General features: G+C 44.5%; 2 protein-coding genes across 2 annotated transcripts in view; both read right to left on the bottom strand.

Moving 5' to 3' along the window:
• atp1a2a (ATPase Na+/K+ transporting subunit alpha 2a) overlaps window positions 1-2862 on the bottom strand; it is a 41935-nt gene extending 39073 nt beyond the window's left edge. The window contains exons 1-3 of the mRNA XM_073490679.1: window positions 2814-2862; window positions 1839-1910; window positions 323-382 (exon numbers count right to left, since the gene is read on the bottom strand). Of these exons, the coding sequence (XP_073346780.1) occupies window positions 323-382; window positions 1839-1910; window positions 2814-2825 (144 nt within the window). The 5' untranslated portion in view covers window positions 2826-2862. The remainder of the gene's footprint in view (window positions 1-322; window positions 383-1838; window positions 1911-2813) is intronic.
• A 5746-nt stretch (window positions 2863-8608) lies between these two features.
• Window positions 8609-22061, bottom strand: mpz (myelin protein zero). The gene is made up of 6 exons (XM_073490678.1): window positions 21938-22061; window positions 20217-20383; window positions 16340-16553; window positions 15371-15500; window positions 14824-14866; window positions 8609-8813 (listed from the first exon to the last, which is right to left on the bottom strand). The coding sequence occupies exons 1-6, from the start codon at window positions 21981-21983 to the stop codon at window positions 8727-8729; spliced, it is 687 nt and encodes a 228-aa protein (XP_073346779.1). The 5' UTR covers window positions 21984-22061; the 3' UTR covers window positions 8609-8726.
• Between the last annotated feature and the right edge of the window lie 1702 nt (window positions 22062-23763).

Below are 23763 nucleotides of genomic sequence, written 5' to 3'. Positions count from 1 at the left end.
AAGGTAAGCGGCAAATGTGGTTACAGTGTGGAGACTATTTTTTAAAAATGTGTTTGTATCTGCCTGTTTATGGGATTGTAGGAGTTGTCGCATCAAAGTGTGTGAGTCTGTGTGAGGGATTAGAGATGAATGAGGCTAAAGGTGAGCCAGGGACGCTGTGGTGGATCCAACCTGACCAAAGTTACGCTTGGTCTCAGTTTGGATGTTCCTTTCTCGAACAGGCAAGCAGAGATTACATCTCTCTGGGAGATATTACAGCAACTCTTTGTTGTGTGTCTGTGTGCGGGTGTAAATGAGAGCGCTCATGTTTGTGTGTCGTTACCTGTGTGAGGTCCACTCCGTAGCGTTTGCCCAGATCATCTAGAGCTATTTTGTGGTCGTCCTGCAGGGATAAAATGATGCTTTTATTATTTGTGCTTCAGTGGAACAGAAACAGGGAACTGAATTAAAGTCATTTTAATTGGCCAGTAAAATTACTTTAAAGAAATTTTGTCTGATGTATCATGGCTGGGAAACTATTATTTTACAGGAATACATTTAACGTCCTACTTCCCAAGCAGTGTGGCTGCAACTGTAAGGGAAGGTTTAATAACTCACCAGGGTAACACTCAAATAGATCATGAGGGTGAATCTCTGATGCATTGCACACCTCCATCTTACTGAAAAAAATACTTGACTCTCTCTATCTGACATGGATTCAGGGGCTTTATATATATGATTCATTCCTCATGACAGATCAAACAGGTCAAAGAGTGATGTCCACTCCTCCTGCATCTCCAAGCAGAGCTGAACAAACGGTCGGTTCTCCAGAAGGAAAAATGTGACCCATTAAGAGAGAAATTGAAAAAATCCAACCTGAAAAACTTTTAACACTGTTAGAATGCGTCTGGGTATGCTGTGACTGGGTTCAGGCATGTTTGCATTGTTATTCCTTTGCAACTGTCCAAATGCCACCACAAGATATTTCCACTGTAGCTTAAATGGAGCTTGGTGCTGGAGCAACGAAAAATTCAGCTCGCAGCTGTCAGGATGGTGTCAAGCCCCACAGAATGAAGGGCTCCTTGCCTCACTCAACGATAAGACAGAGAGAAATTCTCCAATATCTTCAGCTTTAGCAGAGGGGCACAATGAAATGTAGCTGCAAGTGATTCGGCCGCAATCACCGACATGCCCCAGTGTTCAGAAAACAGTTTGCCAGTTAGGCTTTATTTATATAACCCTACACTCTTTATTGATCAGCCGTTGTCTGGTGGTTGTTTATAGGATTTCTGGGACAAAACGTAGGAAGGTAACAGAAGAAGCACATGAGGCAGAAGTAAAATACAACACTTAATAACAAAACTGCTCCTAAGTGTCGACAGCATCCAAGAAATTCTTCTCTTTAATCAGCCACAGGCCAGCTTGATAATTGACAAGAGCAGCTTTATCAGAGATACTGCGTGCAGCAAAACTTAGCCCAGTTTTCATGGGCATCGCTTGGCTGCGTTTTGACAGCACCTCAAAGAGCTACAGCTCTGCACAAGACAAAAACTCTGCACTACACTGTTGGTGGCCCACAAATTATTCAGTATCTTTCCGAGTACAAAGAAGAGCAGCCAGAGGGTGGTAGAACAGATAGAAGAGGACAGGCTGCCTTAGAAGTCATCTACAGCTGACTACACTAAGCAGGTTGGATTGCCATTTTGTTTACGGGCCACTGTTTTCATTTATGGCCCTGTTAAATAACCTGGTGTCTTCGGTGTAACGTTGTTTGGGGATCGTTTGGGAGCAGCGGCGATGGAATCAATCACCGGGCAGAGTGAGCGTGAGTTGGAGCTGTGACAGCTTGTTTTTCTTACCAAGGCCACCTCCTTCTTCAACTCATCCAAGTCCCTGTCCTTCTTCCTCTTCCCTCCATTCTCAGCGCCACACTGGAGGAAAAAGAGAGAGAGATTACCACACATCAGGCCCGTAGGCTATCATCCCAAACCTCCACAGGAACTAAGTGGGAAAAGTCACATGCTTGTAGACACATTGTGCCTCGCCATTTACATTCACAGCCACGTATTACAACATCAGGGAGAGCACAATGGACTTTGTGTACACTGGTTCATTTCAATCTCCCGGTACTATTGGCAAAACCATTTACTGAATATGGAGGAGAATTTTTTATTTTTTTTCTCAGAGCGAGTTCCTCATTTGTGTGAGCGGCAGAGTGTGTGTGTCAAGAACAGTTGGGAGAATGGTGCATCATGGAAATCATCTGCTGCTGTCAGTCTCCTCTTAGCAGCACGTGTGCATGTCAGTGAAGGAGGGGAAACGCGACGAGAGCGAGGGGAGAGTGTGAGCAAGTGACACAGTGAAAAAGTAATCAGAAAGAGCCAAAGAGGGAGCACAGAGCCGGTGGAGTGCCTGAAATGTGTCTGGCATAGCAATTTCCCCCCACTGTGTGTGAGGAAGATTACCAGCCTGTCCTCCCATAAAGCTAAATGGAATGGGCCTGATGGAGAATAAAAACAAAATTACGTAATTACCCAAGTAAACAGCAAGCCTGGAACAAAACTTATTGAGGAGAAAAGCAATCATCCTGAGATGTCCCCTCTTTACAAAAAGAAGCATTCTGACACACAGATATCAAGCCCTACAGACGAGTTTAGAGATCTCAGTATTTTTCCATGATGCATGTCCACCCCATGTGCTGTTACTGTACATGAGCTACACAGTTATGTTCATTAAATGTATTAATGTAAGGACGGGCTTGAGTTTAATAAATAAAAAAGACAGAAATAAGATAAACAGTTGTTGTAAGTTTTAAAAAAATGTAGAGAACTTACCCCTTTCCCCATGGTGGATGTCCAGGCGTCGGCAGGTTATAATGTGAAGGACATTGCTCAGGGGCCCTGACACAGCTGAGACCTCCCGCCCCCACTCGTGGAGCACACTGGTGGCTTTTTTTGGGCCTGGCACCCCCCACACCAAACATCCCGTTCCCTCTTCTTCTTGCTCCCTCCTGTCAGGGTAACCTGAGACACACACACCCCCCCACCACATTGCACCCCACTACTCCATTCCTATCCCAGTCCTTCTCTGCTCACACAAAGGGGGTTTCTGTGTGTGTGTACCTGCACCTGCTCAATATGTCCAACACCCCCGTACACACACCAGTCACATGGTCCTGCAGAGAACAACAGCACATCAATCACTGCTGTCAGCACAACAAATGAAATCTCGCTGTGTACATAACAGGCAGCTTTTATAACAAATGTGATAATAAGGGACTGATATCAGCGCTTTGAGATGTATCATAGGAGTAATCAGTGGTTTGGATTCTCAGCACAGATTGTATCCTCAGGATTGTTCTGCAAAAAAAAAGTGATAAACTACTAAATCACATGTGAATTGTAATCGCAGGTGAACTGTCTGAAATCTTTTCTTTTGCTTGGATTCAAATTGAGCCAATAAAATGCTAAAAAAAAAAAAAAGGGAAGTCCAACATATGTACAACATACGGTTGTTTATCACTCCGGTGCCCACTCAGCAGATGCAGCCGATGATCCTGTGTCAGATAAGCACCAAATGTCTTCTCCCTAGTCGTTGATGCTTTTTGAGTTGATTTTACGTTTGGACTCTTCCCGTATTGCAATCCTTTCAGTTATGTATGAGCTGTATACTTTGAAGTGTGTACGAGCACATGCAGTGTGCTGCTTCAAAATGTTCTCCTGCTGAAGGGTTTTTGAACGGTATGTTTACTTGCTTGTTTGTCCTTTTCACTAGAGTTCAGCATTTGTACTTGGTGATAAAGATAAACCAGTTTTTTTTTTCATTTAATTTTATTAGAAAGAGTAAAATATTACATTTTTAGCTGTAAGATAAGTCTAAGAAGTCAGCAAACAGACCGAATTGAACCTGAATGGGTCAAGCGCTCCGAAAATGAGAAAGCTAACATCATGTTTCGCTAGTATTTTATTTTCTAACCTTAAGGGAGACTAGTTACTTTTGAAAGAAGGAGAAAAACATAATCTTTACTTACAATTTAAGTCAATTTCACAATCGATAAAACACAGCTCATCTCAGTTCAATACATTCAGGGGTTTTGCTCTCACAGCCGCTAATGTTAGCTTCATTTAGCTAATGTTGGCTATTGTTCCGTGTATTTTAACATATCACAGATAAACATTTAAATGGTTTTATTATGAAAGTCAAACAAACAACTTACTCTAGACGTATTCTGGAAAATTCAGTGATAGTGTCCATTTCCTATCATCTTTTCAGTTACTGATCAATGGGAAAGTGGTGAAATTATAACAGCGTCAGATTCCCCATATTTCTGCGACTTGCAACCTGGAAAACAACAGCATAACATTTTTCCAGCATTCAAGCTTCCCACCCTGAGCCTGACGTCAGAGGAAAATGGCCACCGAGTGAATACTGTCTGTACCTAGCACATAAACATGAGCGGTGCCAATCTTCTCATCTGATTGTTTGCAAGAAAGGAAATATGTATATGTCCTAAAATGTGCAAGTGTTTCTTTAAGAAAGTTGTTTAATCAGATACATTCTCGTAACTTTATGTGTAGGATTCTTCTCGGTAGCATCAAAACGGACACTGTGGCAGACAGCATGCCATCACCGCCTCAGCCAGACATTCAGGTGCTGTAGCTGATCAGGTCAGTGGGCATCAGTTAAACACTGTGGTTGTACTGTGTGTGTAACTGTGTGAATATGAAGCAGAGCATTTCTGAAAAGGTCATATATGCTCACTGAACCCAGCCAGCATGTTAAGTCAGGAAAAATTAAGCCTCTCGGTAAATTATACCTCACTTTGTCACCCTGTAAAATGTGAAAAGGTTGTGAATGGTCACTGAGCTTTTATTTTCAGTTCATCGTCATTACTTTTAGCTAGTCCGGTAACAAAGGGCAGCATGGGGTGAAACCATTTCAGCTCACACCTGCTGCCACAAAGCACAAGTTTAATTCTAAAATCATTCCCTTTATGTTTAAAAGAAAAACACCTGGTGGTCCAAATTACATCGTCTGCAATAATCTTATTGTGTATGCAAATGTCTTTAGATAGCTAATAAGGCTGGTGCTATTCCATCATGAGTTATACTTTCAAGCCAGTCATCAGAGTATTCAAATATTTCAAATGGTGGATAATTCGTTTTTGGAAGGACTTCCTCCTTTTGAAAAGTTCATGAAAGCATATCTTGGCAGAGACATTCGTGACAGATTTACACAATGCATGGGGAATTGGAACTAAAAAAAAAGGACTGCAGACATTTTCAGCTGGGTTTACTTTGTCCTCTGTTGACGACAGCTGCGCTTGGGGCTTTTATTTTATTTACGTTCTCTTTACAACATATTATACAGAGTCATCAAAAGTTGTTAGTGCTATGGAATTATCATCAAGCATTAAAATAAATGTAAAAAAATGTAAGAAGCTCCAGTCATATCAAATAAAGGAATGTTACTGTGCAACTATGACTAATTCAGTTCATAATACATACAAAACACTTTTTAAAAGGCATTTTAATGCTGTGTCTTATGTCAGGTGTCTGTGTGGCTTTGCGGAAACAAAAAGAAAACATTCTAACTAATCCATGTGACTGGATAGTTAAACAGCGACTAGTGAAACAGATCTCCAGTTATAAAGATGTGGATTTTAGCACCTCCATTCCCGTTATGAATTTTAAAGGAACATTCAAGTCTACTATCCACCCTGCATATCAAGCACGCAGATCACAATCCATCTTTGGCTCAGGGTTGGGGAAGGAGCACCTTTAAAAGAAAGCTCTGGGGGAAGAGCAGGCTCTATCTGTAGTGATACATATGGATTTTTGGCTTGGCTTAACACGCCAGATAAGTCTCTTCGTCCCAAAGCTTTCTCCCACAGCAAGCACCTTCCTCCCCCTTTTTTCTCCCCAGCCACATCTCGCCGAATCTCAGGCTAACCAAACCCTTATCCACCCCTCATCTCCTCTCTGACACCGCCTCAATTTCCCTTCGTCTCGGAATAAAAACGTGCACCGAAGGGACAGCCACACAGTACCATCAATAACACAAAAGGTCAGAAATATAATGACATATTCCATTGGATGCAATTACATTTCTTCCCTGCCTCAATAAACATTTTTGTACATGTGTACACATGTACAAAAATGTCTCAGAAAAACATTATTTGCTTTACTTAGGGTGATATACAGTTGTTTTTTTTTTCCTTTATATCAAATCTAATTTTTAACAAGACACACATATACATAAAACACGCGTCGTATTTGCGACCGGAAGAGAGCTAGCTGGATTATAAGTTTCTGTTTTTGGCGTCTTCAGTGAGAACTAAAGGCGGATTTCTGCCCATGTGTTTGCTTCCTTTGCCAGTGAGGGGCAGAGGAGAGCATTTTGGCATTCGAACCAGCAGAAAAAAAGACAGTAAAGGGTTGGAGGATGGAGGGCTGGCAGGGGACATGCCTCTGGGGGAGGTGGCGTTTTGAAGGGCAAGCGAGAGGGCGTTCGTCGATCATTGGGCAAGACCGAGGGAGGGGAGAGTGATGTCCGTCACCGAGTTTGAAAAAGAGAAGAAGAAGGACGAGGAGGAGAATGAGGGAGGACAGAAGAGAGAGGAAAGAAGAGCAGAGCATTACGCTGTAGGCCTGGCAGTCAGATAAGGAGAGGCTTAAAGAGGGGAGTGGATTGTGTATAGGCCTTTTCTGTGGGGGAATAATGCAGTGCCGAGTCACCAGACGACAGGAAGGAGGAAGAGATAAAGGATAAGGAAAGACTTAAGGACAGAGAGAACGAAACAGAGCTTTGGAGAGAGAAGATGAATCCCAAGATGGGAGCAGAGATGAAGAGTGAATAACAGAGGAGAGAAGACAGCAGAGGAGGGACAGAGGGAGATGTAGAGAGAGATATCTGGTCGCCAGCACGTGCTAAAATAATTAGCCCTGGGTTGGTGAGGAGAAACGTGCGGGCGGATTAACTGGACCTAAAATAACTCTGAGAGCACAGAAGCTGCACCTCTTCCTGGTAAACCCTTCTGTCAGACTCCTGAGAGCGTCCGCCAGCCCTCGGGGGCCGTGACGTCATTCCAGGTTGTCGGTCGCCGGCCGTCGAGTCGACAGCGGACAGCCTCATGGCACAAACAGAACAGCAGGCGCCCCACACCCGCCTCTTTCTCTTTCTCGCCTCCCCTTCCCCTCCCCTGTAGGCTGAAAAATGTGCAGCTGTTACAGTAAGCCTGTACGCTCTTATAGGGCCAGAAATAGCCCCCTTTAGCCAGGGCAGGGACACGGCGACAACCTCCATTAGCTCAAATGTGAGAGGATTGAATCACCCCGAGCTCGAGGGCTTGAACCTCTATCTATGCCGGCTGAGAGCAGGAATCATATTTCTCTCCCACTATCACTCTCCTCTCCTTCTCTGTCTCTCTTTTTCTCCATCTGAAGTCCAGAGTGCACTCGCAGCTCCGCTCAGTGTGTGTGATTGAGTCGTAAACATTAAGGGGGAAGATTCAGGGGAGGCTAAACACAGAGGGATGTCTTTCGGGTTCCTCTTAAGGATGTTATGTGCGTAGTTAGGCCTTAAACAGTTTTACAGTTTGCCCAATGAGTGCATACGGGGTCTCCGGTGAGACGTTGTAAAAATTATTCGACGCTGTTGCCACTGATATAGTAGGACTATTCTTACAGCCAGTGCTGTCTTGAAAGAGTAGAGATAATGGGAAATAATGGGGGTTGCATCAGGCTGGGCAGTAAAGGAGGGAGCAGACTAGAGGAGTGGAGGCAGTCATGGAGAAGTCAGACCTTTATCTATAGGAGAAAGAAAAGGAAGAGAACAGGGAAGGGAAGTGAGAGAAGAAGAGGATAGAGCAGTTAGCATATAAATCACTTCTGTAATCTGAATTAACAAGAAAGTCAGGAAATTCACAGTGAAAGAGGAAGAAATGGGACAGGAGAGGAAAAAGAATGAAGATCAGTGTGAAGGGAGAAAGTTAGAGTTTGACATGGCGCCTCCGAAAAAAAGCAAATTGGCTTGTCCCCGTAGCTTGGGATTCGTGGAGCGTATCGGACGCACTTGGAGAAAGCTTTTTTGGGTGGATAGGATCACAATGAAAGGAACCAGAAAGGCAAAACCCGGGGAGCAGCTTTTTAGATTTTGTTATCAAACCCAGCCGTCTTAGGGTCTCGCTTCAAATGGCATATCTTATGACCTGACAAAAGTGCTCAGGGTGCCGGCTGGTGTAAGAGATTATCACGACATCTTAGATCTCGGCCCGTATAGCTGTGTCTACAGTATTCAGCCTGTGACAAGAACAGATATGATTTGACTCATTTATTCAGGGACTCAGGTTGGCGTTGTGGTGGGCGTAAAGTTGGTTTGTGGTTTAACTCTCCTGCTGTCTCCTCTGTGGACTTCCCACGCTTTTATCCTCGGTGGCTCCCTCCCCCCTCCCTACTGGTCTGTTATTTGAAGGTGAGCCGGTTGGCGAGCTGGGAGAGGAAGCCAAGCGGTTTGGACCTCCTTATCCCTCCCTCACCGCCGGGCTTCTCCTCCCCATTCGTGCGGGTCAGCTCCAGCTCGATGGTCATCAGCACACGCCCTGAGCCGTCCTCCCCTCCTCCCCCCTCCTTCTCTGTCTTTCTGACTACGGTTCGCTGCTGCTGCTTCTTGGGCTGGGCCTTCGCCATCGCCTGGCGAACGGGCTGGAGCAGCCGGCCGGCAAGCCCGCCCCAGCCCCTCCCCGTATCCTATTTCTTATCCTTGCGTGACTCCTGCTTCTTCTTTTCCGAGGCGGCCGCCTTCACCTTGGAGGGGTCGGCGGGAGGCACGGGGCCCTGTGGCGGAGGAGGGAGAGGGGGTCGGGGGGAGAACAGGGGAGGAGAGTCACTTCAGGAGGAAAGGAGCGTGAGGGAGATAGAGAGAGAGGAGGAGGAAGGTAGATGAGATGAGATGGGTGCGTTAGAGATGAGAGGATGAGAGATGGGGTTAAACAGGACGGTTGGAGCTGTGTGAAGAGGAGAGAAAACAACATTTAGGAGGAGGAGGAGGAGGTGAGAGTCAGACATTCAGAAAGAGAGAGGGGTGAGGAGGTAGAGAGACAGTCCTTTTAGGGGAGGGGGTAGCAAGTGAGAGGGGGCGGTGTCCAGAGCTGTAAGGGGGTGACAAAACAGGTAACCATGCGTTAGGATGGGACACAGTGGCAGGCAGGATCCATACACCTGTGACAACTGAGTGACAATTGATCAACACGCACACACACACACACACACACACACACACACACACACTTACACACACACACACAGTACCACCTATCAAATCCATACTCAAAACAAAAAAGGGGGGGAGAAAATCACCAAAGCAATTACTCAAAGCTGCTAACTGTTGCAGCTGTTGCCTAATTAGCTCAGTTAGCCGTGCAGCTAGTGGTCCAGACTGTGAGCTTGGAACACCAGAGCAGTGTTGGTGGTTAGACTGCTAGCACAGGAGCTTTGCACCAGGATGGGCTGGGCAAGCTGGTTAGCATACTAACTTCAGTAGATATCTCTTTAACATAATATATAGAAATTATAGCGTCAAAGCGATTATGTCTTCACATTCTGTTCAACTAAATTCTTACATGTTGCACTTTCAAATTTGATCATGTTGTAGACAAAATAGTTCGTGCTGTCATTCTCATCACTATCATAGGTCTCCAGTAAGTATTAATTTAGCTACATGTAGATAAAACTATTAAAACCGGTGATACATTTGACCAAAGAGTGACCATGTCTGTGGTCACCTCTGTCGTGTTTTCAGCTTCCAGTTGGCTTCACTTCTACCGTGAATATAGGCATAGATTATGCAAATATGTGACATGGTGACATGGTGTGATGTCACAAAATCATGGAATTAAAGGTGGGACTATTGAGATGTTTTCTGTGGGAGAGAGGTGTTTCTGTTGGAGCGGACTTTGGGCTTTTTAACTTTCAAGACCTCTAAAGGCTAATTTATGCACCCTTTTAATGAAAATACGTCTGTGTCAAACGATATAACCGTCACTGCCCACATACTGCCCTCCTTCCTTTCCATGCGTCCTTCACGTCGGTATGGATGTCAAATAAAACAACCATTAGAAGGCACCGCCGCGCCGTCACTCAGGCCTCCACTTTTTCTTCGCCACGGTCCAATCTCCTCCCTGTTCTGTAGTAACTGTTTGTCGAAGTAAGATCATACAGATGTTTAAAACATCTCACCAACTATTAACCTCTCCTCAAAAAGCTCTGCCATTTTTTAAACTTCTTGCTCTTGCCCTGTGGTCGTGTCTCACTTGAAAAATTGTCTACACTGCTACACTGTCCCCCCACAACTACCAGAGTTATGTCTCTGTTGGTCCGTATTTGTAAGCTTTCAGGAAATGTGCAGAAATACGGATGAAACAGCGTAAAGCACAGAAGAAGGCTCTGTCTGTATTCATATGCGCATGTAACGTAGAGAATAAATGAGCCTTTACATGCATGAAAACCTATATAACACACTGATATTACACACTGAAGTCAAGGAAAAGAACGGCAAAGCATAATACATGTAGGTCTCCTGCAGCTAAATCATCTCAATGACTATACTTCAGTACGTACTTCAGAGTGGAATAAAGTCATTAAAAAGGCTGCTAAAACAAGGGTTCTAAGTAACCAAGATAATTTAACACCACACAAAAAATTCATAACCTCATTTGAATTATTTAAAGCTTCTCTTGCTTTTAGGTTTACTTTTCAACCCTCAGATCTAGTGTCACACTAATGGTTATGTTGTTGTTATTCACATTCTGCTCAGTTTTTCTTTTGTTTCTTTTCTTCTTCTGTTTTTGTGGATAACTTTCCTAAATGCATAAAACTCTAAATGCAATGTCTTGTCAGGACTTGAAAATAAGATGATGCGTCTCAAGGGGCTTTTCCTGCTGACAGTAAAAAAATCTGTTCCAAACTTTTGCCTTTCAACCAAATTTAGTTAGACACCTACTGTAAGCGCTGACTGTCCTGCAAATCGAATCATGAACGCATACTGGGTATCTAACACATTTAGACGTCGAGGGTTACACTAAAAACTAAATGAAAATGAATAAAACTGAATTATTTAAGGGCTAGCTGCACTTCAAGGCATGCAGTGAGAAGGATATTTATTTTAAAATCATATAACGGGGCAATTAAATGAATAATTAAACTTTACAGAGAAATAGGAAACAAGCTGTAGATCTTCTCGAGCATGTTGCTGTAGTCGTGTGGTAGGGTGGGATCTGCTCGACTGCCAATGCGATATTTTTAAGCAAAGGCCAAATATCAGCTGCAAATATTCTTCTAACTAGTTTATATAATTCAGCCATTCACTCCCACGCATTCTGTATATTGTCTGTGCAGTGTCTAAAAACATCTCCGAGGAGAAAAATCTATAAAAGGAAGAGGAGGGAGGAGGAAGAAGGAAGTAAAGTGAGGCTTCACTTGAGTATAACAAATCCATCAGGAAGGACTGGACAGAGTGGAGATAAGGTCAAGGTAACACTTAACTTTACAATTGCTGTATTCCAGTGCATTAACCTGTGTGTTAACCTATTGAAAAGCATCACAAGTGCACGATAATGCTCTGATGGAGCTTAATGAAAGTTCAGCCATACATTATGTAATGGTTTTCTCAACACTGTGTACTTTTCTTCCACAGGTTGAACCACAGGCCAGCACACTGTTGTAAAGTGTTACCGAGGACAGACAGAGTGAATGACTGAGCATGCTGGATCTGAGTTTTGGAGACTGGAATACTTCCTCTAATACATCAAGGTAGTCAACAGCGGAAAGCACACTAGGGGCTGCTTCTACCCACTGAAGCTTCGACTAATAATACCCCACTGATTGCATTAGAAAATTTATCATCTTTAATTATGCTCGGTGCAAAAGCAGCACGCACTCTGATGAGACAGCAATCGAGGCGTACACTGCGACTACCATCCGGCTCAACGGGGCAGCTGCGCAGCCCATCCGGTGTCATTACCTTCGATCATACTTACATTGTCTCATACATCATTGTATTGTTTACCATTATGCATCCCACGGTAGGCTCAGTTTTTTGGTGCACTGTATTGCAGAGCTCCCACGCTAATGACAGGGCTGCCTCATAAACACACTCGAGCCTGCTTAGGCAGAATGCAGAACCACCCTTGTTACAGGGGCTGCACACACTTCAAAGGAAATGTGGGTACAGTGGCAAAATAGGAGGGACGGGTGGGGAGGCAGATAGGTGGGTAAAGTGGCTGCGTCCCTTGCTGCATACTAAAAAGAGAGAGAGAGAGAGAGAGAGACGGTGACAGATGGGGAGGGGAGATTGAGAGGTAGATGAGGAGTGAGAGGTAGTGATTTCCTGTCCAGAACCGAAGCTGATCAGAACCCAGAAGACCTGAGGAGGAAGAGGAGAGAGACTGGAAAGGGAGGGTGGGAGTGAGTGAAGAAGATGAGGGAGGATCGACAGAGCGAGAGAGGGAGTAAAAAGGGGTAGAGGAAAGAGGGGAATTACAGACAGATAGATGCTTCTCATGGTCAGCGAGGAAGTCAAAGGCGTGGAGAGGTGGGGAAGGAGAGGAGGAGGAGGAGGAGGAGGTTGAGCAACTGAGGAGAGGGAGACAGGGGACCGGATAAAAGGAATGTGAATGAGAGAGAGAGAGGGACGGAGTGAAGTGAAGTAAAGTGAAGTGAGGGAGGGAGGGAGGGAGGGAGGGAGGGAGGGGCGGGAGGCAATTGGGGGATGGAAAGAAGAAGAATCGGTGGGTTGTGTATGTGTGTGTGTGTGTGTGTGTGTGCATGGATCAATACCGAGTGCACTCAATTATCATTCCAGTACAGTATGTGTGTTCGTTCCTGTGAGCTTTTGTGTGTGTGTGTGTGTGTGTGTGTGTGTGTGTGTGTGTGTGTGTGTGTGTGTGTGTGTGTGTGTGTGTGTGTCTGCTCCCACAACTCCACCTAATGGGGAGTAGCACACACCACAGGGTTCCTTTGTCTCTCTGTCTCACTCACTCCCCCGTTCGCTCCCTCACCCGCAGCCTTTTGGAGATTTGTAGTGCAAGCCCAGCAAACAGAAAGTAAGGAAGATGGTGAGGCTGATACAAAATTGTGTTGTGTCAGCAGAGCCGCCTAATAAGGGCTATTTGATCAAACAACCACTTATGAGCGCACTATAAAATCCCACGAGTCCTCTGTGTGTGGCGTAGCTTCAAGAGATGAATCAGCTCTGAGGAAAAATAATAAATACAAATAAAAAAAAAAGAGGGGAATGTGAGCTCAGATGGAAGAGCTGTTTTTTGCTGTATATTTCTCTTCCAAGCCAAGTCTTGCAGGGGAGTAACTGTAAATGACAACATTGTCAAATATTTCAGTGTCCTTTTGGCGGCGAGTTATTTATTCATATATGCACTGTCACCCGCCGCAGGCACTTGAGAGCAACTGACTGCAGCTCAAGAGCAACCTGACAATCATACGACAGCAGAAAGGAAAGGAGAAGACAGAAGGAGGAAGAGGGGCTCCGGGGAGATCAGAATGAGCGCACTCGTTTGAGGTAGGAGGAAGTGTCGGCCCTCACTGCCGTCACCCCGTAGGGTTTGAGCCACGGGGGCAAGATGGTGCACTCCTAACCAGAGGCGGACGCCCGCAGTCGTCGCCTCTGCCTCATCTTTACATTAGCTTACACCTGCGGCGAAATGACTCGCTGTCACAATAGCACCTTTGATCTTCCACCTCTGATATCTCTGCAAGTCTCTCATTCAAACGCTGATGTTTGATTCGGTAAAACGCCTTGAACTCAAGTCCCTTGACTTCCCTTTTTTCCATTATCAGCATTCAAGGCGTACAGTCAATTACAATACACCCCCGCAACCATCCAGCCCCCACATTACCATGGAGTAATCAAACAGAACTTGCCCTGGTGGCTTGTATTCACAAAAGAATACAAGCCACCAAAATGTCTGATTAATCCACCACTTGAGGCTATCACACTCCCATGAGGGAAGGAGGGGGAAAAAATACCCCAAATCCTTGGCGTGCAGCAGTGTAAAACCACTGATAACAGCCCAGACCATAATAGCCCAAGTGATTATCATTTGACTCCCAGTGAGCGAAATCAGCAGCTCCTGTCCATTTTCCAACCGTGAGCAAATCACAGTCTCCATTCAATACAGCAATAGCATTAGGGCCATGACATGGCCATGGTCATTTCACAGTCGCTGGTTTGATTTTTGCCCTGTGGCTGTTTACTTGCACTGTGCTGTTTGGCCCCCCTGTGGCTGCTGAAGGAGGGGTGAGGACCAGAAGAAAGAGAGGAGGAACGGCAGGGGCTTTAAAGCACCTCAAACGCTGAGATGGCACTAGAATTTCAACAGCATGAACACTGTTATTAGTGTTTGCCGGGCTCAGTTTGAATGACATGTTATTTTGTTGTTGATATGTTGCTGCGAGGAGGAGCCGGCTAAGTGTGCGGACGTATTGGAGCTGTTTGGACTGGCATTGGGGGAATGCGATTATGAAACTGTGCCGTTATGCACTGTCATGTTGGATGTGTGCTATTGTGCTGCTGCACTGCCACAGAATAGATGAATATTCCTTCTGACAACACGTTGCTTGAGCCTAACAAACGCTCAAACACTGAATGCTATTATAATCTCTCCAAAAGGATGTCATCTTACTATTTAGCGCCTGACTATGGCAGCAAATTGAGCTGTTGCATTTGGTGTTGTCAACTGGATGTGTACATGTGATGCAAAGTGTGAGAAAAAGAAGAAGAGGATGAGGTTGAAGAAGAGGGGATGTGGAGGAAGGAGAGGAGAGAACTTGCCTGTCTCTGCTGTGATCCCTCTTTCTTTTTCTTGCCATGTTTGCTGGAGGGGACAAAAGAAAGACAATGTCAGGATGTCGAATCTATCTCTCCCTCCAGTGGTCACAGGGCAGCATTGCCTGGCAGCCATCATAAAGAGAACATCAACTTAATCTACTGGCCCTGTCTCAAACACAGCCCCCAGGTGCTAGATGTGTAAAGATCTCATAAGATTGGATAGGTATAAGCAAGATGATAGATCCATCATCTTCATGATCTAGTGGATTATCCACTCAGGAACTTTCACTCCACCACTTTTAATCATCTTGCTTTGGACCTGAGCAGTACTGTTAGATTTAATCAAAATGAGAGATCATTATCGGTCCCTTTCCAGAAGACTAATTTAAAATCTAAACCTTGAACACCTAACCAAATCAGATCATGGCATGGCAGCTATGCCAGCTTGGCCACGCAAGTGTCGATGCCAGGGATGGGCTCCGGCTTCTGCTCCAATCCCTGGCACAGACCTGACTGGCAGAGCGCCGCCGGCCACAGGCCGGTCACTGACCTGACACTGAGGCTGAAGACGCGGCGCGCCACCAGGAACCTCATCAGGTAGTAGATGACCACAATGAGCACCAGCAGGCCTAGCACCACCCCGATGATGGCTCCTGTGATCACACCAGCCTGGATGGGCACTGTTGGTGAAGAGAAGGAAAAGGAAAAGAGGAGTGTTGAATACAGTAAGAGGAAAACAGTGCAGAGAATTTGAAGATAAAAGGAAGGAAGAATAGAAAGGAAGTGACACAGAGAGGTTTGGAGTGTTCAGAAAAAAAAAGGCATGAGGAAAGAGAAACCAATAAAGCGTTGAGTGTGAGAGGGAAAGATGTTGTCATAGCAGAGAGGAAACTGAGGGGAGAAGAAAGCAAAGAAACAAAGCTGGAAGGAAAGGGAATGAGAGATGAAAGTAGAGTAGAAAAGGTAAAATAAAGGTTGAATGAAAGATGAAGAATACAAGTGCAGTAGAGGCAGAGGAGGAGAGATAAGGTAGAATAAAGGTGAGAGCAGGGTAGTGTCATGGAGGGAGGTGGGGGAAGGGACAGTACGGAGGAAGACGATGGAAAAGGGGAAAGAGCAGAGAGATGGGAGGAGAAGTAGAGGAGGCGCAGAGAAAAGGAGCGAAAGGGAGGCAGTGATAGCAATCTCAAATAGAGAGAGAGATAAAATTGTAATTGATTTCATTTAACGGGAGGTGCGAGGAATTCTAAACGAGGCAGCACAACGACTGGTCTGAACACAGAACTCGCTTTAGTCTGATGCACAGCGCAAATTGAGATTAATTTCAGAGTTTGGAATGATTATAACAACAATTGAGAACAGTTGGCTTCTGACGGAAAAAAACCCACCAAAATATGCCATATGGGCTCAGTGGAAATCTAATGAGCAGACACAGATGTAAGACAATGCAGGCATTAGACTTTACATGCTGGGGAATTTGATTTAGCTGAGAAACCCCCACAGGACTCCCTGTTCTCACCCTTCTCAAAGACCAGCAGGCGGACGCTGGAGGGCCGGCCCACTATGTCAGGGGGGTTCTTGGCGTCGCAGGTGAAGGTGCCATTGTCGGTGAACTCCAGGTTCTTGAGCAAGATGGAGCCGTCACGGCGGCCAGGGTTCCCCACAAACTCCAGCCGGTCCCTGAATGGCCCCTTGTTGTCGACATAGGCAGCACCACCAGTGTAGTGGAAGATCTGTAAGGAAGACAGAGGACATTGTACTGCTTGTTTTATGGTTCTTCTACAGTATTTGCATTTGTATTGCTTTTTTGTGAAAGCCTATTGCTTGTTGCACCCTGAGGTGGTTAAAGTTGCATTTATATTTTATCGACATGTACAGGATCATTACAAAAGTCTAGTCTACACAAAAAAGTAGGGCTGGGTATCAAACTACAATTCCTTTTATAGTACTGAATGAGATCTCTCTGTAGCACTGATTATTAAAACCTGTCAATTACAAAAGGTTGAAGTCAAAGCTGGTTTTATTTGTACTCTTGCTACTTGTTTTTTGATCATCCTTACAAAGTTGACATGGCAAAGTTGTGGGCAAACACTTGCTTATTTAGACATGGTTCAGGGCGATTTTGACATTCATTTAGAGTCTTATCTGTCTAACTCCACAATTGGCTCTTTAAGATCTGTGGTGTGCTCTGAAAACTCCAATGCTCCACCATGTTCACATGATATAGTAGGTGCTAACTATCTTTCTGCCTTTTGATCTTGGGCATATGGCGTACAGTATTTTGTTTTTCCTCATTGAAACAGACGCCTTTTGATGCTGAAACAACGCTATTAGATCACCAAAAGTGAACCAAAACAATGAGCTGAAATGCCCTAAAGCACTTCCCACAGCTTCTTACAGAGGGAAACAACAGGCTGGCTACAGTATAGGTCATAAACTCCGCCCCCTCTATGTTAGTAGGTAGGACATGGCCCAAACTAACAATTCACATCAAAAAGTGAACGTCAAATAAGTTCATTTTCCTGAGAAGTTAGGTCTAAATTAGTTATTTGATACTGTGGTGGGTGTATTGTTGGTACTCAAGCAAGATGGCAGCACTTGCATCTGGGATATTTTGGCTTCATTTTTGTACAGTGGGAGGAAGTGAAGACGTGTTGTCCATCCTCAAATAGATCAGTGATAACACTCCATTGATCCAGTGTTGATATATAACACTGTTTAGTACTTTTAAATCAAAATTTTGCTAATCATAGACTTTTTTTTTATTCAAAGATGCTGTGTGGCTGCTTGTGTTATAAGACACCATTAATTTCCCTTTCAGAGGTTATGTCCCTTTGTTGGCTGGTTGGTTTGTCAGCAGGATTACATAAAAAATACTGAATGGATTTCCACAAAACTTGGATGGAGGATTGGTCTCAGCCCAGAATAGGCCTCATTAACTTTTGGTGTGGATCAGGATACAGGGACAGATCCAGGAATTTTCGTCGCATTATTTAACATTGCATTTTTCGACATTTTCGTTAATTTCTCAGAGAATAATGCATGGATCTTCATGAAAACAGTCAGACGCATTTAGGTGGCTGGTATCTATGAGTGAGTAGAATTTGATGCGGATCCCGGAGGTGGTTAGGTAGTTATGGGTGGTTTTAAACTCAGAGTGATACAGGGTTATCGAGTTTGATATTGGATTAGGCTTGACAGAATTAAAGGGGAAATTTTGAACGATATCCAGCCCTACAAAAGTCCTCTAAAACGGCAGACGACAGCCAAACTAAAAGCTAATTGATTTTGGGGGAGCCTTAATGGGCACAGGGGCACAATTGGGCTAAGCAGGGGTGAGCACTAATGCTTTCACAAGGTCAAGGTCAAATTTGGTTGAAATCGTGGTAAACAATTAATTTACATTTTCAGCACTCGTCTAATTGAAGTTTTGAGGCCTGCAGAACTCAAATGAAGCCATCCATGACTTCTACACAGCCCTCTACATGACATGATCATGCAAGGAACCAAATACAACATCTTAAAAGGACGAATGCACCATGAAAACAGACAGACATATGAAACTGTAAATCTGTCCAGGCGTGTGAAGAAATGAGCGACAGAAGATAAGTAGAAAAAAAGAGAAGAGAAATCTAGTTTCAAAGTGAGGGCACCACAGGAGACGGATGAGAGCGAAGGAGGTGAGGGGAGGAGATAATGAGAGAGGAGGGGAGGGACAAAGGAGGCAGGGCCAGGGAGGAGGAGATTAAGGGAGGTGGACAGAGGGAGGCGCAGTCAGGACGGGGAGATAGAGAGATTAGAGAGATGGCAGAACGATAAGGGCAGGGAGAGTGAAATTAAAGAGCAGCAGGCAGTGAGGCAGCAAGAGGAGTGGGGAGATTAGGAGAGAAAGTTTCTGTGCGCTTGTTGTTTCCTTTTTTAAAGTTAATACATGAATACTGCACTTAAGTGTGTGATGACATTTTAGATATTCACAGTCATGTATTCCTCAGATTAAACAAGGATTCCTTTTTTCGATGATTTGAAGTATCCCCTTCAGCGAGAGAAAAACTGATTATAAAACTCATGAATTTCTCGATCCAGTCCGAAAAAGATCAGCCATGTTTAAATCCCAAGATCCTGATATTACAGCTGCACAAACCAAATTCACAAGTGTCGTCACACTGATCAGATAACTTTTTGTAAAATTGTTTCAAGGACTCTCTCTTGCCACAAATCATGCCATGTGACATCAGTTCGTCACCCCTCCTCTGAGTTAGTTTTTGTCCCTCCTCGTGCCTGGTAGGGGCGGAGACGGCGAAAACAAAAAAGTCTTTTGGCAGAAGAGGTAGCCATTGTTGGCAAGTGTACGGCCCAATTCCAAACAGATCCCTACACACTCCCACTCCGGACAGAGTCTGACTCTGTGTGGAGTCACACTCGCCACTGTGGAGGGTCTTAAGGGTGGAGGGTATAAATACTCTGGCAAGCTCTGGGACAGCCTCACATTCTCTGATGAAAAATGGAACTTTAACATTTAATGTATATATTTTTACACATTTCTATTTCTTATTCTCTCTATATATGGTTATTTAATAATTTAATTGAATACTCACTCTCACCCTTCTTTTGTCACTTTTCGTTTTTTGTTGGACATCTGATTAGGTCCTTGGTCCCTCCACACAAACTCACAAACGGAAAGTGAAAGTGGGTATGGGGAGTGTGTAGGGGCCAGTTTGGAACTGGGAGTACATTCCTGTTGCTACAAAACACATTTTTGGTATTTCCTTCTTAAAGCCACTACAAGGAACATTAATTTTGTGTTGATTCTTGTGGCCGCCGTGGACATAAGTGGTTTGAGCAGTGGTATTTGTATTACTTTTGATGGAGACACAAAGTCAATTTTGTTTTAGCGCGGTACAACCAGACTACAGAGCAGCTGCTTTCCTCAGGCTGTGAGACTCTTTAACTCCAAAGAGACAAAGGGGATTTATGCTAATTATTTGGCACTTTAGCTGCTAAAATCAAAACACCATCTTCACCAACTAATCACTAACTTTACGGTATGGTGCTGGACAGCTCGTGTACAGTGAGTTTATCAGAGCCTATTTACCATAAACAGCCTGCTGCAGCTGAAAATGATGCAGATGAGGGCATGAGAGTTTTGGGTTAGAAAACAACCAAAACAATGAGCTTAAAGATTAACTATTTTAAGAGCTGACATTAAATTTGCACCATGACAATCTCATCGAGTGCAGCTTTAATGTGGGTGTGACTAATGTTAATGTTTTATAGAGATTGACTGATTACTTTGTGACAGGAAATTTGACAGAAAGGCACATTTTCTTCACAGGATGATGACACGATGAGATGTTAGTACACTCGTCTGTGTGTGTGTGTGTGAATGTGTGCATTACAGAGATGGCGTCCCGGGAGCCATCGGGCCTGTAAGTCCAGGAGAAGGTGACGTCCTCAGAGGTCCAGCGCCAGGAGAAGAAAGAACAGGACAGCCGGATGTCGGAGCCAATTAGGGCGTGGCGTTCCCAGCCGGTGTAAATCACTATGGCCTGGGACTGCTCAGGCACTGGGAGACACAAAGCACGGGATGGTTAATTTAGAAACACCACCATTAAACTATTACAGGAGTTCAGCCTGCTTCTGGTTTAAATACTCTATTTACTACACAGTCTGATAACTAGCTGTGCAGAAGGTTGTCAAAATTGCAACCTCCAAAAGCAAAACCAAAAAAAATTTGCAACATGATTTGACAGAAAAATATGCTTGTCTGCAAAATACTGATAATCATATCTCCTTGTTTTCTTATACTTGATGTAAATACACTTTACTGAATGGGATTTTTCTTAAGTCTCCGCATTCCTTAACATTTTTCAACCCCTATACTATAATCCCAAGTAACACAAAGCATCACTCACATGACCCTTTTTTAGTTTCCTTTTTGAAATCAGTAAAATATACATCCAAAGACTTTGGTATGCACCCCAGACCCACCAATAAACTGCACATTTAGTGCTGTCAGAGCCCCCATTGACTCAAACATGCACTCAGTAAATATTTGGATTATTACTGGAATATTGGTGCTTGTCTCTAAAAGTCAAAGGGGAACATCATTTTCTCCATTAATATGGATTATGCCGGCTAAATCATGTGCACTGTTTATGCTTGAATAATATTTAATGATCGATGTTAATTTGGTTTCGGCTGCAAAATCAATATTTTACTTCCCTCGAAAATGCACTCAGCATCTCAAACAACCAGCAGAGCGCCTGGGAGCTGCACACCCCTGCCACTCTAACATTAGCCTGAACAACATCGTTTCTGTATTGTTCGCCTTCACTTACAACGTGTGCATGTGCCACCAAGAGTCAGGGTACTCTCACAGCTTCGTTCGCACTAATGCCCCTAAGTGATCTTGAGTTTTGTGCCTCTTTTAACACCCAGAGAGTAAAGTTCACAGTTTTCACTGCGAGCGTCCTTGAGTGAACGCTGTTAGAGCAGCCAGCCTCCGCAAAAACCTGTCAATGAAATCACGCCTGACATTTTTAATTAAAAGTCTGACAAAAACTGCAAATATCTTGACAGGAGGGGAGCAGAGAAAGCAGTCTGCTCGAGTGAGAAAACTCCTGTCAAGCCTCAGTTTAAAAGTCGCAACATTAGTGCTCTTTAACTTTGCAAGCGTCGGGACACTTGCTTTACAAGATGAGCACAGCTTTGGCCATTTATCAAGATGCGCCTACGAATGAACAATATCCTCTACAGGTCTCCTCAAGGCTTTAAATCAAATCAATACGTCAACATTTAGATATTATTTAAAATGCTTTAGTTTAGTGTTAAGCCAGTGAAGAGGGAGGCATTACATTTCAGTGAAAGATCAATTAACTCTCCACTCAGCCTATTGACCCTTTTTATTATCATCAAGTCAATCAGTTTTCAGCTGAGCACTGCAGAAGAAAACACAGGAAAAGCTCTCCTCTTCATATCCTCATTTAACCTTTAACCCCACATCAGAGGAAAGATAATTTCTACATCTTCACTATCAATAGATGGAATTCACTGTGGGGTTCTTTGAGAAAATAAAACTGAGCAAAAGTTCAAAGAAGATTCCTTCTTTAGTTTTTACCTATTCCCAGGAGGACAACCGACGCCAGCGCCAAAAACGTCAGCATGGTTTCTGGCTTCTACGGAGCTCCCAAAAGACTGATGCCGCCGACAGGACCTGACAGGAGTCAGTCGAGGAAGAGTCCCACTCTGGAAGGGAGTGTGAGTGGAAGGAGGAGAGAGAAATAAAGGAGAGTGGAGGGGTGCAGGATGCCAGGACAGAGGGCTTCAAAACAGGACAACAACAGAAAACCCACTGTCCCTTGGTTTATACCCAACCACACCCCTTGTCCAGGCCCGGCCCGGCCCATTCCTCCTCTCCACACACCCCCATCCCGTCCACCCCACATCTCCCCACCCCTCCTGTCATTTCTCTCCATTTCGTCCCTCATCAACACAAATCACACACATTATCGTTTCAAGCGGAAGACACACCAATGCGACACCTGTAGCTGGTGAATTAATTCAGTAAATGGGCAACTTGGGGAGGATTTGCAAACTCTGTGCAGTATTACACCATGATGAATGTAATGTGTTACATTACACCCTCACTGTGATGTGATTGAGTTGAGAGGGAATGCTAATCAACGCTTGGCATGAAGGCGTAAGCGAGGGTGTGTGTGACAGGGAATCATGACCATCTGCAGTCGCTCTGTATGTGGTAACTGCTCATATGTAAATACTACATGGGGAATGGTGGGAGGCTGTCTCGGCCCATTTCTGTCTGTTTACAGTGAAGGACGAAGGGGATCCTGCGGCGAGGTCATTCCAGTGCTCTCTCCTCCGTCCCCATCCCTCACCCGTCCTTCTCCTCTCCCTGCACTTTCACCGGGTCCAGCGGCCCCAAACAAAGCCGCGACTCTTTGCTCTCCGTCCTCCCTCTCTCCAGATTCCTGTCGTTTGCTGACGTCTAGCACTTGGAGACAATGGAGAGAGGGGGGGACAGGGGCTGACTGGTGTTTGCCTGTCTGTCAATGGTGCTTTCTTCCTCTCCGGCCTCTCCCTTTCTTTCTTTCTCTCCTCCTTCATAGACAAAGCTGTGTATTCAAAGTTGCAGCGCCCACTCCTCGCTTTTCCAGTAACACGCAGACAAGAGTGTGGGGACAGACCTGCTATATATAGTTGGGTTGATATGAGGACAAGATGCAAAAGCATGAGAGAAAGACAGCAGCAGATATGGGGAGAAAATGAGAAAAGAGCCTGCGGTGTGTCTGTGCGGACACGCTGGAGTGGGATTTCTGCAAAAGCCTCAATTCTGAAGGCCTCATTCCATCATTTTGTCACATGTCATAAATATGCATTCATTTAGCCGCTGGCATAGTAATAGTGAATACATGCACAAATTAATGGTCTGCGGTACTCCTCGAGCTTCAGCAAACACACAAGCTGCATTCACTTATTCTCAACATGGAGTGTAAACCATATCAGTCATGGTTTGACTCGTCCTACCCTCCCCCCCTTGGGAAGGTATATGCGATGAGAGTGTAAGAAGAGGAGGCACTCGACAGGGACGTCCACTTCATCCTCTCCACGTAGTTATTTCATTGAGACTACTTAACCAGCTTTCCTGTGTTAAAATCTCCTGTGCGAGGAGCTCTTGGCCGAGATAGCAGTAAAGCATTTAGCGACAGATCGACTTTTGCTTACATTTGAGACCAAGGCATAAATTCTTGCCACTTGTGATAAATCGCAACCACTCATTCTTCTTAACACCTCAAATACCCCGCTGACGGATCAGCCCAACAAAATGGACCATCTGCCAACTTGTTGGCGCCATCAACTGCCTAAGCTTTGGCTTGAACGTCTAAATCGCGACATCCTTAACAATTATGGCATATCCTGCCTTCA

This window comes from Pagrus major, chromosome 21, assembly GCF_040436345.1.
Source record: "Pagrus major chromosome 21, Pma_NU_1.0".
Lineage (NCBI taxonomy): Eukaryota > Metazoa > Chordata > Actinopteri > Spariformes > Sparidae > Pagrus > Pagrus major.
This window is presented reverse-complemented; position numbering and strand designations above follow the sequence as displayed.